The 12631-nt window shown below is 33.6% G+C and overlaps 1 protein-coding gene, 1 non-coding gene and 1 pseudogene across 2 annotated transcripts; 1 reads left to right on the top strand and 2 right to left on the bottom strand.

Moving 5' to 3' along the window:
• Positions 1-25: 25 nt before the first annotated feature.
• LOC129876629 (V-type proton ATPase subunit F-like) lies at positions 26-4842 on the bottom strand (annotated as a pseudogene).
• On the bottom strand, positions 4678-4780 carry LOC129903863 (U6 spliceosomal RNA). Its single transcript, XR_008770305.1, has one exon. It is a non-coding gene; the product is annotated as a U6 spliceosomal RNA (small nuclear RNA).
• A 6170-nt stretch (positions 4843-11012) lies between the features above and the next one.
• On the top strand, positions 11013-12020 carry LOC129875891 (auxin-responsive protein SAUR68-like). The gene has a single exon (XM_055951156.1). The coding sequence runs from the start codon at positions 11339-11341 to the stop codon at positions 11885-11887; it is 549 nt and encodes a 182-aa protein (XP_055807131.1). The 5' UTR covers positions 11013-11338; the 3' UTR covers positions 11888-12020.
• The last annotated feature ends 611 nt before the right edge of the window (positions 12021-12631 follow it).

The following is a 12631-nucleotide window of genomic DNA, read 5'->3' as shown; positions in this document are numbered from 1 at the left end:
ATGTGTAAAGATTTCTACTCATGCATTTGATCATACCAAAATTTGGTTTTCCATAGGATTAAATTCTATACATTCAGAAAAATTAGTCCAAAGATGAGAATGTTAAAGCTTCTGAATTCCAATTTGTGACAATACATGCTTTCAGTTGCCTATTTTTCACTAGCTATACAATCTACTTTGAGCTAAAATTTATAAAACATGATGTCATGACTCAATAAACAAGAATATGTTGATTTCTACTTTGTTGGTGCAAAGAAGAAGTTGAGCAGCAACATGAAGGCTGAATCAGAGGGTAATATTTGTTGACAAACTTCATTAATACTTGTTTCACTTTCACTTGACATGGAAATCTTCTGAGATCAATTGGTAGGCACCAGTACATGTGAACCAGAAGCCTTGCTTTGTTTCCAATCGATTAGTCAGAAGCTAACAGTAGGGCCTGTAGTATTGAACAATAGTCAATATGGTCTAAATTATAAATACTTGACAATTTGGTAGTAAGCAAGACCATTCGAAGAAAAGGAAGTATGAAGAGTACAATTTTGACAGATTTTCAATAAGGCCATCAGCAATGTGCGTTTTTCCAGTAGGGCAAGCTATCGATCACTTCAACAGACGCTGAAGCAAGATATAAGTATTTTACAAAGAAAGTAAAAGAAAAAGGAAGATGTAGTAGAGTCACCAAGAATTCTTCAATGGCTTTTCCAATATTGCTGAAAGGCAACATTTAGTTTAGCTCGGGGCCTCTATCGAGTTTCCTTCCCACGATCCACTTCACCTTATTGAAACCAATACTATCGATAAGTGGTGCATACACTTTCTCCAATTGCTCAACCAACACGGAAGAAATGGTCAAGCCAAAACAGCTCACCAGGCCTTAACACCCTATAAAATATCGAAAAACAAGAAGTGTAAAAGTGTTGGTATTCAACATGTTGTCGAAAAAGGGAAATCTTTGTAAGATGCTAGTGTACACAGGTATAACCCTCGTTGCTGCTAACACTTCATCCATAGAGAAGTCAACACCAGCACCATTTTTCGTTGTCCAACGAGTTTTCTCTCTGCCAATAAGATCAAAACAATCTTTACAATCATCAAAGCCTCTGTGAGTCTTAACGCGATTGATCAAACAATACTAAGTTTTGCAAGTATACGCTGTCCATACAACAAAAAAAACCGATGGTGTTTTCCATAAGATCAAAGGAACAGGATAAGGCTCAACATATTCTTGTGGAGCAGCTACACGACATCTACATTGAGGAAGTGGCTCACTACCTTTAAGTAGCAACTTTTACTCTAAAAGTTCATCATCGAGGCAAGAACCGTTAACATTGTATGACATGTAACAATTAAGAAAATCTCAAAACAGAGTACATGGATGTAAAATTGGAGGCATGTGTATTGTCCAATTGTGAATGGAGATCAAACCACTGACATATTCTCTTTTACTTGATTATGTATGGTGAGAATTTGAATTAACCGAGTTAGTATCAACAAAGAGAAATTGTCAAAGGACTTAGAATATCCAGAAAATATGGGGCTCGAGTTATGAGAATGAAGAAATTTCGGGTAGGGGGCAGTCTGAGGACCACACGGCTTTGATATTTACCAACCAGGACATGTCCATCATATTGGATATGCAATATCAAATCAAATTATGGCTTCTGTCTCTTAACATTTGAATAACAAAAGGCAAAAACTTAACAGAAAACAGATACAAGATCATTGTGAGTTTACCTTCCAAGACTTTAATACATTGAAGCAACACAAACCCAAATCTTGACTCATAATATCAATAAGCACACAGTACATTTCTGTCCTATAAAAACTCTGTTGCGTAAAATAAGTGCAAACTCTGTAGGGTGACCAACATTCAACTTATTAAAAGGATAAGTCACTCACTCGAGCGGTGAAAAAAGCAGCAGTAAATAAGGAACTGAACAGGCAATGTGAGTTAAGCATCAAGAATGATTAAGGAATAATCTTAGGACAATGATGATAGAAAGATGCATGATAAAATGGTGAAACTAATGATTAGAGGTATGTGTAAACCATTTTTTCCTCATCGTCTATCAGATGCCACTGATTCACTAGAGAAGAGGTACTTCACTCATGAAAGAACAGAGTCGTGAGCAGGATCATATGGATGATCCTTTGAAGGAATCTCCCAAATGGCTGGGATTGGTTTACTGTAACTATCAACCAAGAATCTGATCACGTTTGCAACCTGAATATGGAAACCAGTGGATATATTAGCTGTACGATAGATGAAAAAAGGGAGAAGCTTTTATTCGATCCAAAGTATTTATTAGAGCAACTCAAAATAGAGGCAAAAGAGGAGCAGCTAGTTGCCCTAAAGAGACGTCGAAGGACAACATACAAATTGCTAATATATGAAGAAAACAAAACCAATCAAAGTTCAAAAAAGTAATATTGATTACTGTCACAATAATGCACGATATTAGTTTGAAGTAGTACATTTGGAAATATTTTACTGGAGTCGGAAATGATAAACAAAGACAAACGATTTGACTGCAGAAAGCACATCCTTAGCCACTTTTACTATGGAAAGTGTTTCTACTTTCTCTCAAGTTGTTTGGTGCAATTAACAGGTAATTTATGTCCTCACTATTGTCCAATTCTGGAGGACACACATTAGAAAAAACGGCCCTCCTCTTTGTAGTCATAGAAGCTGGCATTATATGGTAATGACTCCTCAATTTTGCTTTTTAGATGCCATTCAAGGTTAAAACGACAGCCTGGTGCACAAAGCCTTCCACATTAGCAGGGTCCAAGGAAGGGCCGCACCCCAAGGGGAAGGGGTATGATGTTGACAACCTACTCCAATGTAAGCATTGGTGGTTGTTTCCACAGCTCGAACTCGTGATCTATAGGTCACACGGAGACAACTTTACCGTTGCTCCAAGCTCCCCTTCTAGGGCCACACACCATTCAAGGCTGACTTTGCAAATACAAGTATACCAGGCAAGTGGTAGAACTGTCACATAAAAGATTTTTATGAAGCTTACCTTCCTACATCACACTCTGATTAAACTTTATTTTTCACTTCTCAATCAGGCTTCTCAGCTACTGTTGCGTTTAGGAAAGTCTATATTTTTTCCTGTGATGAGGTACTTCACAAGTTCAAATCTAGGCCGTCATACCTCCAATAACCACTAACATACTAATTATTCAACATTCTCCATGACAAAGTTAAAACCAGAAGTTGAAATGATGTTACGGATGCTGCCATAAAACAAGAGGCAAAATATGATAAAAACTCACATATTGGCTGATTAACACTATCGCAATGTCCTCCCTTGTGGTGAATTCTTTAACAGCATCTGCAATCTATTTCACCATTATTTCTAAACCATAAGAAACGGAAAGATACATTACATTCTTTCTCAAAAATCAAATTAGAGTAATACAAAATGTAAAAGCTTCATCACTGATAAGGACTTAACAATCCTAATCAAGCCTCCTCGATTTTCTTTCTTTCATAATTTTTTCAGCTATTAAATCACAATATTAGAGAGAACAAAAAATTGAAAACATACTTGAATCAACAATAAGATAGTTAGCTTTCCTCCTCAAATCAACATTACCAACTCCTGCTAGTAAAAACCCAGTGATTGTATCCTACATTAAGAAGTTCGCAAGTACACTGATGAGAATATGAATTTAAGATACCAATTTCTCTGCAAGTGCAATAAGATAAAAGGAATTGACTCGTTGATAAGGGGCCATAACGCTAACAGTATACTTGATGTCTACAATTTCCACTTTATAGTTTGTTAGAATCAGAAATAAGATTTAAGAACATATTCAATCCCATGACACAATTCAGTTTTATACACCATCATTTACTACAACAAATCTATTCAACAACAACAACATACCCTCAGCGATAGCGGTAGTGTAATCCCACAAGTGGGGTCTGACGAAGGTAGGATTTATACAAACCATATCCTTACCTTTGTGGGGTAGAGAGACTACTTCTGATAGACCCTCGCCTCGACAGAAAAGAAAAGAATTTGAAGCATGGTAGCAAGAAAATATGACAGCAAAACAGCAAAATACAAATCAAAATAAAGCAAACAGATATTAATACACATAGTAGAAAAAGAAACAAAGTGCAACAACACTCAGCTACCTCCACACCTTTGAGGTGACAGATTCAAATTGTAAAGATAGATATGAAAGCATATTGGTTATTAGTAAAAGATTAAATAGTGAATAACCTCGTCAGCAATCATAGCAATGAGGGCTGGTTATTTGCTCTGACCGGAGCTCGATTCGCCATCTAAACTGAATTTATTGTAATTGTAACCAACTACAACAACAAAAAAAATGTAAGTTAATCAAATGGCAAAACCTAATTAGCAAAAACATGAATTTGGGGATTCTGATAAAACTTCAGATGCAAATTAAGTCCAAACCAAGGAAGTAAAACACAATCACAATATACTAATTGAATCCAATCATGTTGACAGAAAAACTAGGGCATAATAAACTAATAGTATGCCTATCTTCGTCGACTAAATTTGGGGAAACAGGAAATAAAATAGACGAAAGAAACTCCGAATTTGCTTACGAACTTCGAGAAATTTCGTTTGACCGTCGCCGGCCAAAAAAATACAGATCAACCGGAGCATCAGCGCCTCCGACCGGCAAAAAAATTTGGACCATTTCTCGATTTGTGCGTGTCATCCTTGCGCAGGGGCCATGCTAATCTTCTCTGTATCGTTCCAATTTTATCGGATGTCCCCGAAGGGACGAACTCCGTTGCTTCGCTAGGGTTCTTATTATGCTGTAAAGTTCTCTCTTTGCACGATGTGGGAGAAGCGTAAAAGAAGAGTAAATGTCGTTTTGGGTCCTTAAGTTTCGAAAACCAAACATTTCGTCCTATTTGAAGAATCGTTTATTTCAACATCACCCATTTAACTATCTTATCTGATCTTATATATATATATATATATAAGAGGATCTTAAGTCCACGTGGCATGCCTCAATGATCAGGAAATCTATTTATCAATTTTTCTCCATTTCAAAAAAAAAAAAAGGTAATCTATGTACAATAGAACTCAATCGTCGCTTTAACATTTATCAAAACATCGCTTCTCTTCTCCCCCGTTCAAACGTCACTTTCCTCCAATTAAAGCCGCTTCTCATCGTTTTCCTTGATTATTATTTCACAAATTGATCCTCTTTTATTTTAATTGTTAATCTGTTACCTTTAGCCATTTTTACGTACTTCACTTCTTTTCTCTGTTTTGTGCTTCAATTTTATACTACATCAACAACTTATTACGTACTTGGGTTATATACAATGGTGCTTTGAAAGATCCAACTTTGAATCTTATGCGAATTCTCAATGGGAGTTTCACATGTGAGTATAAAAACTATAATTACATCGTTTAAGATGTTTCAAGTATTATTTTTGCAATAATAAGAATAGAGTCTGGCAGTAAGTAATATGAGTTTTGTTCTTTTCCTCGATGTGTAACTTCTTTCCCATCTTTCCCACCCTAGAGAGGTCATAGGACCACTAACAATTAACAAACAAGACAAGAAACATACTACATGGCACTATGACCCAACATGAACTAGATTCGGCATTACGAAAAATGCGTTAAGGCTTCTCTTTCATTATTATTATATTCTAGATTTTCAAAAAATGCCGATCTATCTTCTTCAATGAATTTTTGTCCATCCTTTTTAATATTGAATTTTTTTAATTCATTCACGCTTCGATTAAATAAAACAATCTATTAATTTTCAAAATATTACCCATGATTCCAAAAGGTGGGAGTTTCAGAATAGTTCTTTCTTTGTCTTCCGTGTTTTTTTTTTTAAATTTTTTAATGATGTTTATTCCTCTTCTTTATTTAATTTAAAATATTTACAAATATAATTGCAATTAAAATTTTCACAAATGTAAATGTAATTTATTTACACCTTGTTTGGATGGTTGTTACCCATTGTATTGTATTGTTAGTTTAAATACAATGTTTGTTTTGATTGTTACTTAAAATCTGTTGTATCATATCATTTAAATCCATCGTTAGGTAACGATGAAAAGACTCATGTAACGACCGATTTGGTGTGTTCGCATCGTTACCTTAATATTTTCTTCTCATTTTGTCTTTATTTATTATTTAATAATTATATTTTATCTTTTATCCTACCTTTTTATAGTAACTCTACCACGCACCCCTACTTTTTTGGTGAGTTTTATCATTCGAATCATGGATGTATGACATTATGTAACGATGGAAAACGATATAATCTATCCAAACACTGTATTCATTACAACAATACAATACGATACATTATGAAACAATACGTAACAATTATCCAAACATAGTGTTAATGCATCAACAACCATTTTAATCAAAATTTAACAGTTATTCCATCATCGGTTTGAGAAATAGAAGAGATGCAAGAAAACTGAGAAAGTTCTCTATTTTGATGCTATATGAGAAGGTAGAGTTGTTTTCCTTTCTTGCAACTTCTTGAGCTTCCATCATCTTTCTTCCTTCTTTATTTCGTTTTATTTATTATAAAAAATAATTCATATTCTTTGACGCTATTGTGTTTAGTCCTGGTAATTGAATACTTAATACGTGCAAATATTGTGTTAATTCGGATCAATTCTTTCTTCAATATTTCTTTCATTTTGTGTCTCAATCCATTTTTAGACGATAAATATTTATTATTTTTGAATAAATAAAGCTACAAATACATAGTCATATTATGTGATTGACATTAGATATGAACGTCTATCATGAATGTGGTGATTGATATCACTAATTGTGGATATGTCATAGAATCTCATTTATTGTACTTTGTTTTTTTATTTCAGGTGCCCCTTTGTAGAGATTCTTCAAGCTAACAAACACATAGTTTATTCATATTTTTTTTTATTGTTCCATTTGTTAGTATTTATAAAACTATTTTTTCTTAATAGAAATATGTCTTTTAACTAATATGAAGGGATAAATGTATAATTAAAAAGATATTCTCTTAATAGAAACATGTCTATAAGCTAATATGAAGGGATTGATGTTATATCTTTGCTTTATTTACTTATCAATAATGAAAAAAATTAAGATAAAATACATACTACTTTTGTTTCAAAATTAGACAAACAAACTTAAAACAAAGAAAATCTGTAATTTTTTCTAAAATTGATAGCTAATTATGCAAAGTGTGAATATAGCTTTTCTTATTAAAATATAAATTTTATTAAAATTCCTTTCTTCTCTTTGAATATATCTACTTCCTCGGAATCAAGTCTCGGGTGATGAAAAGTTAGAGAAAATATAAAATTAAGAATGAATAACTAGAAGTATTAAAACTTAAAATCTATTTCTTTTGGTATGAGGTTTATAATATTCAAAATTATTTTTAGTTTCAAATATTATAAAGAATCTTTTAAAAAAAATAATAGGATGTTTTTATATTACCGAGCGAAGCGCGGATGAATTCACTAGTTCATCCTTCTCAAGACATCAAACTTTCCCTCATTTTTTGTACTATATTATCATAAATTCAATTTTTTAATATAAACAATTAGTGTGTGTATATATATATACACATTAATTTTCGCACACGTATATTTAATATTAATTAAATAAATATTTTAAAATAATTTAAATAATATATGTGTTAAGAGTACTACATTTGAAGAAGATACAAATTCAAATTGATAGAATGATAAATCCAATTTAACCGTGTGGAACATAAACAAACAAGTTCTTTCAAGTTATGAATATGAAAGAATGATCTTCACTTTCAAGCAGTGTATGATTATAAATTATATTAGTGACTAAGCATGTGAGTTGTAGGTTTTATCCCTATCGCATATGTTATTTCACATTTAATTTGTTTGGCTAGTCTTAAAGAAATTGTAGTTTATAAATTGTAGAGCTTTCAATCGGCATATGTCTTCCTTTATGATAACTGATATATCATTGTTAATTTCGTAGTGTACACCTACAAAATAGTATTTAATAGTTAATTGTGGTAGAAATATTTATTAGTTCTTGACAACAAAAAAAATTAACTGATATATACAAATAAGAAACGGAGAATTGATTGTATAAGTATTGAAATTAATACATGTGTCTTGATGTTTTTCATGATAAAATCACTTTATAAGGAAATATGAAGAACAATCTCAGATTCATATTCTATTTTGACTTTAAATACTTTTTAAAAATCTCAACCACTCATGTTCAAACGCCCACTACATCTTCTTTTTTTCTTTAAAACTGTTTTTAAATCATTTTAGTATTATTTCCCGTTTCCTTTTTTTTTCTTTTTATCTTCTTTTTTTTTTTTGGGGGGGGGGGGGGTTGTGAAAAAAGATAAAGTTTATATTTTGAAATATCATAGATTTTTCTAGTATAGTTTCTAGAATAGTCTAGGGTAGTATCTAGAATAATTATCTTAAAGAAAAGTCTAGATATTCTACCGTAGAAGTTAAAGTTACTAGAATATTCTTGTAGATGTATCTAAAAAATGTGTGGATATTCTAGAGAGCTAGATATTTGTACTAAGTCATAAAATAGTCTAGAACTTATAATATTTAGAACCATTCCACCCAAGTATAAATAGGGATGGCATTAGACATTTGTAATCAACCCAAAACCAAAAAAAAACAAACCTAAATCAAAGAGTCTTCTGTATAACAAAGTTCTCCTTTTCAAAATATTCCTTCTCCTTTCTAGTTTCCTCTTCTATAGTTGAATTTTTCGATCTTAGTTAACGATTTTGAGTTAGCAGAACGTCCCCCCAGTTATACTTTTCTTCTGCTATTCTCTACATGATATTAGAGCCATAGCCATACATTGACTTCTAGATTTTATTTCAAGATCGGGTTAGTGGTTGATTCAACTGATTTGTCTAAATGGATTTAAGTGGTCGTGTTAATGGACTTGGAATGGAATTATTGAGCCAGTCCAATTACAAGGTATGGAAGACATGTATGGAATCATACCTTATGGATGAGGATTTGTTGGATGTTGTTAATGGAAGTGACACAAGTCCTCTTGAGGACGAGCAGGAAAATAGCAGTACATACAAGAAGTGGAAGCAAGTGAATGCGAAGGTGGAGTTCATTCTGAAGAGGACAATCTCCTCTGATTTATTCGATCATATTACAAAGTGTAAATTAGCTCATGAAATATAGAGGACCCTCGATCGTTTGTTCAACTAGAAGAATGAAGCTCAGTTGTAGATATTGGAGAATGAATTGACTAAAATCACTCAAGGTAATCTTTCTATCACCGATTATTTTTTAAAGATTAAAAACTTATGTTCTAAGATATATTTGTTAAATCTGGAAGAGGCTATCTCTAAAGCACAAATGAGAAGAATTATCATTCGTGGTTTGAAACCTGAATATATTCCAATTGTGACGTCAATTCAAGGATGGGATCAACAACCATACTTGGAGGAATTTGAGAATTTGTTGTCATCACAGGAGCTACTAGCCAAACATTTGGCTGGTGTATATATCAAAAAAGAGGAAGGAAATGTTCTTGTAGCCGACAAGAGGAACTTTAGAGGAAAATCAAGAAATATATCGCACTCTAGATTATCAGGTGGTTTAAGATCGCCTGGAAACAAGGAAGAGTCTTTTAGCAATTACAGTAAGAAGCCTCTCAAATATTGCCGTTGTGGTGAAATAGGACACATAAAAAGATATTGTCGAGCTAAGGTGAGAAATATGGCTCAAGCTGAGAAAGTTGTTGAAGAAGAAGACTGGGGAAGGTGCTTCTTAGATGAGGCTCGAGCAATAGATGCCATGGTTTCTATCAACCTTGAAAGAGACTGGATCGAGGTTTCAGAATATAATACAGTTGATCATGTGGTAGCTTCTATTGAAGAAATCAAGGAAGTAGATCCTGAACATGTAGTGTCTGAAATTATATATGCTAGTGGTGACCTTTACGGAGAAAGCATTGAGAGATATATATTAGAAGTTGAAATTTCTAATCAATCTTCAGCCATATCGAGGTCAATCGTTGGCTTAGATCAAATATTGGAAGCAAATGAAGATCAAAAAATGAAGAAGTTGACCTTAAAGGCCAAATTTTAGGTGGAGAGACAAACGACATATTTTTCGGAAGCTCTAAAGCTGATAAACAGGTTATTGAAGAGATAGAAAGAGAATTCGGTGGTAGATCCTATTGTGATGTAGAGGATTCATATGAAATTGATGATCAGATAGTCACTGACTCAAATAAGGAGGCTGATACAAATGAAATCCCCTTCTATTATGGAGTTGCGTTAGAAGGAGAAGGTACCAGAATCTTGAACCCAAGAGTTGCAAACTCACCTGTCATTAATGTTTCTTCAGATAGTACAACTGTTGGAAAGCTAAGGGAAAGGGGGAGTCCGAAAACTCAACAAGGAGAAAATTCGCATGGATCAATTGACGATGAAGAATCTTCATCATTTGAAGAAGCAAGAGGAGTCCGGAAGAAATTGCTGAGAATTTCACCAAGACGTGGCTCAAAGCTTCGTTTGAGTTCTTCCACGACAAGTGTGGGGTAGTTTTCAAAAAAATCACTTTAAGGGGAGTGTGAAAAAAGATAAAGTTGATTTTTTGAAATATCATAGATTTTTTGAAATATTATATAATAATTATCTTAAAGAAATGTCTAGATATTCTAGAGTAGAAGATAAAGTTACTAGAATATTCTTATAGATGTATCTAAGAAATATGGGGATATTCTAAAGAGCTAGATATCTGTAGTAAGTTATAGAATAGTCTAGAACTTATAATAGCTAGAACCATCCCACACAAGTATAAATAGGGATGGCATTAGCCATTTGTAATCAACCCAAAACCAAAAAAAAAAACTAAATCAAAGAGTCTTCTTCCTAACAAAGTTCTCCTTTTCAAAATATTCTTTCTCCTTTCTAGTTTCCTCTACTATAGTTAAATCTTTCGGTCTTATTTAACGATCTTAGAATAGCAGAAGGTCTCCCCAATTAAATTTGTTGAAGAACAACACTAGGTCCCTCTTCTTCTCATGATTTGGAACAGAAGACACCCTTAAAATTAAGAGCCACAAGAATCGATGACTTATTCCAGGACCACTTGGTTTAAAGATATGGTAACAGAGAATTGAATAAATGCATCAACCTCTTTGATTAAAACTAGACAACTTATAATCTTTCATCCTTTCAAATTTAAGGCCCCATATAAACATAGCCACCAAGCATCAGCACATGGCTTTGCCTCCGCTGGTTAGTGACAAAAACTTCAGCTCTAACAGAAAGCCTGTCTACAGCCTTTTGTATAAATAACCCCCCTTCTATGATATGCTTTCATCATCAATTACAAACATTATCTATTCAGACACCAAATCGTTCTAAATTTCTAGTTTATTTTCTTGTTTCTAGACTTCCAAGAAAAATGGCAATGCTCAGCGCTAAGAAACTCATCAAGATGGCTAGGAAATGGCAGAAGTTTGCTGCCAAGCAGAGGAAGAGGATTTCATTTCCGAGAAGTGGCAGTGATTTAGAGGGTTGCAGTACATCCTCATCCTCTATAGTTGAAAAAGGGCATTTTGTAGTCTATACAATTGATCAGAGCCGCTATGCATTTCCCTTGACTTACCTTGAAATTGAGGTCGTTAGGCAGCTTTTAAACATGTCTGAAGCAGAGTTTGGACCACCGAGTGCTGGCCCTATAACATTACCCTGTGATTCAGCCTTCATGGACTACGTCGTTTCACTAATCAAGAAAGGTGTAGCAGCCGGAGATCTTCACAAAGCGTTGCTTCTATCAATTCCTTCATGTTGTTGCTGTTCAACTTCTTCTTTGCACCAAGAAAGTAGAAATCAACAGATTCTTGTTTATTGAGTCATGACATTATGTTTTATAAATTTTAGCTCAAAATAGATTGTATAGCTAGTGAAAAATAGGCAACTGAAAGCATGTATTGTCACAAATTGGAATTCAGAAGCTTTAACATTCTCATCTTTGGACTAATTTTTCGGAATGTATAGAATTTCATCCTATGGAAAACCAAATTTGGTATTTGGTATGATCAAATGCATGACTAGAAATCTTTACACATTCCTTTCAGAATGGGAGATGAAAATAATGAGTTTTATAAGGTATAAAACAAGTTCACATGGTACGTGCGCTTTTGGGGCTCGATGATGGTGTAGCTCAAAGGGACAATCTCGTGAGTTCTATGGGGTCAAAGCTAACGATACGAAACATGGGCTTGGGCCTTGACAGATATTATCAAGTCCAAGAGACAAATCCGTTAGGTTATTGGGTCAAAGCGGTCAATACATGTCATGAGCTTGGGTCATGACATCTTTAGAGCACTATAGAAGCTAAATTCAGATATCTAATTAATGAGACTCTTTTCAACTATCTGCATTTTAAAGTCTTTGTTTGGTTTCATTTCTTGATGTAGTTGTATACATTTCCAGTGTTGACAAGAACAATTAAAACGATGGCGATTAGATGGCCTATCTCCATTTATTAGTTGATTTTCAAGGAAACTATTTCTGATTCAAGTCAGATGCCAGATTTTACGCTCATTCAATTTTTATTTCGTATTCGAATTAATCTTTTTCCTGTTAAATGACA

This window comes from Solanum dulcamara, chromosome 1, assembly GCF_947179165.1.
Source record: "Solanum dulcamara chromosome 1, daSolDulc1.2, whole genome shotgun sequence".
Lineage (NCBI taxonomy): Eukaryota > Viridiplantae > Streptophyta > Magnoliopsida > Solanales > Solanaceae > Solanum > Solanum dulcamara.
Note: the sequence above shows the minus strand (reverse complement) of the source record. Positions and strands in the feature narration are given on the sequence as shown.

Bases quoted from the DNA above. Each gene is read 5' to 3' on its own strand.
- LOC129875891 (XM_055951156.1), top strand. From the start codon at position 11,339: ATGATATGCTTTCATCATCAATTACAAACATTATCTATTCAGACACCA.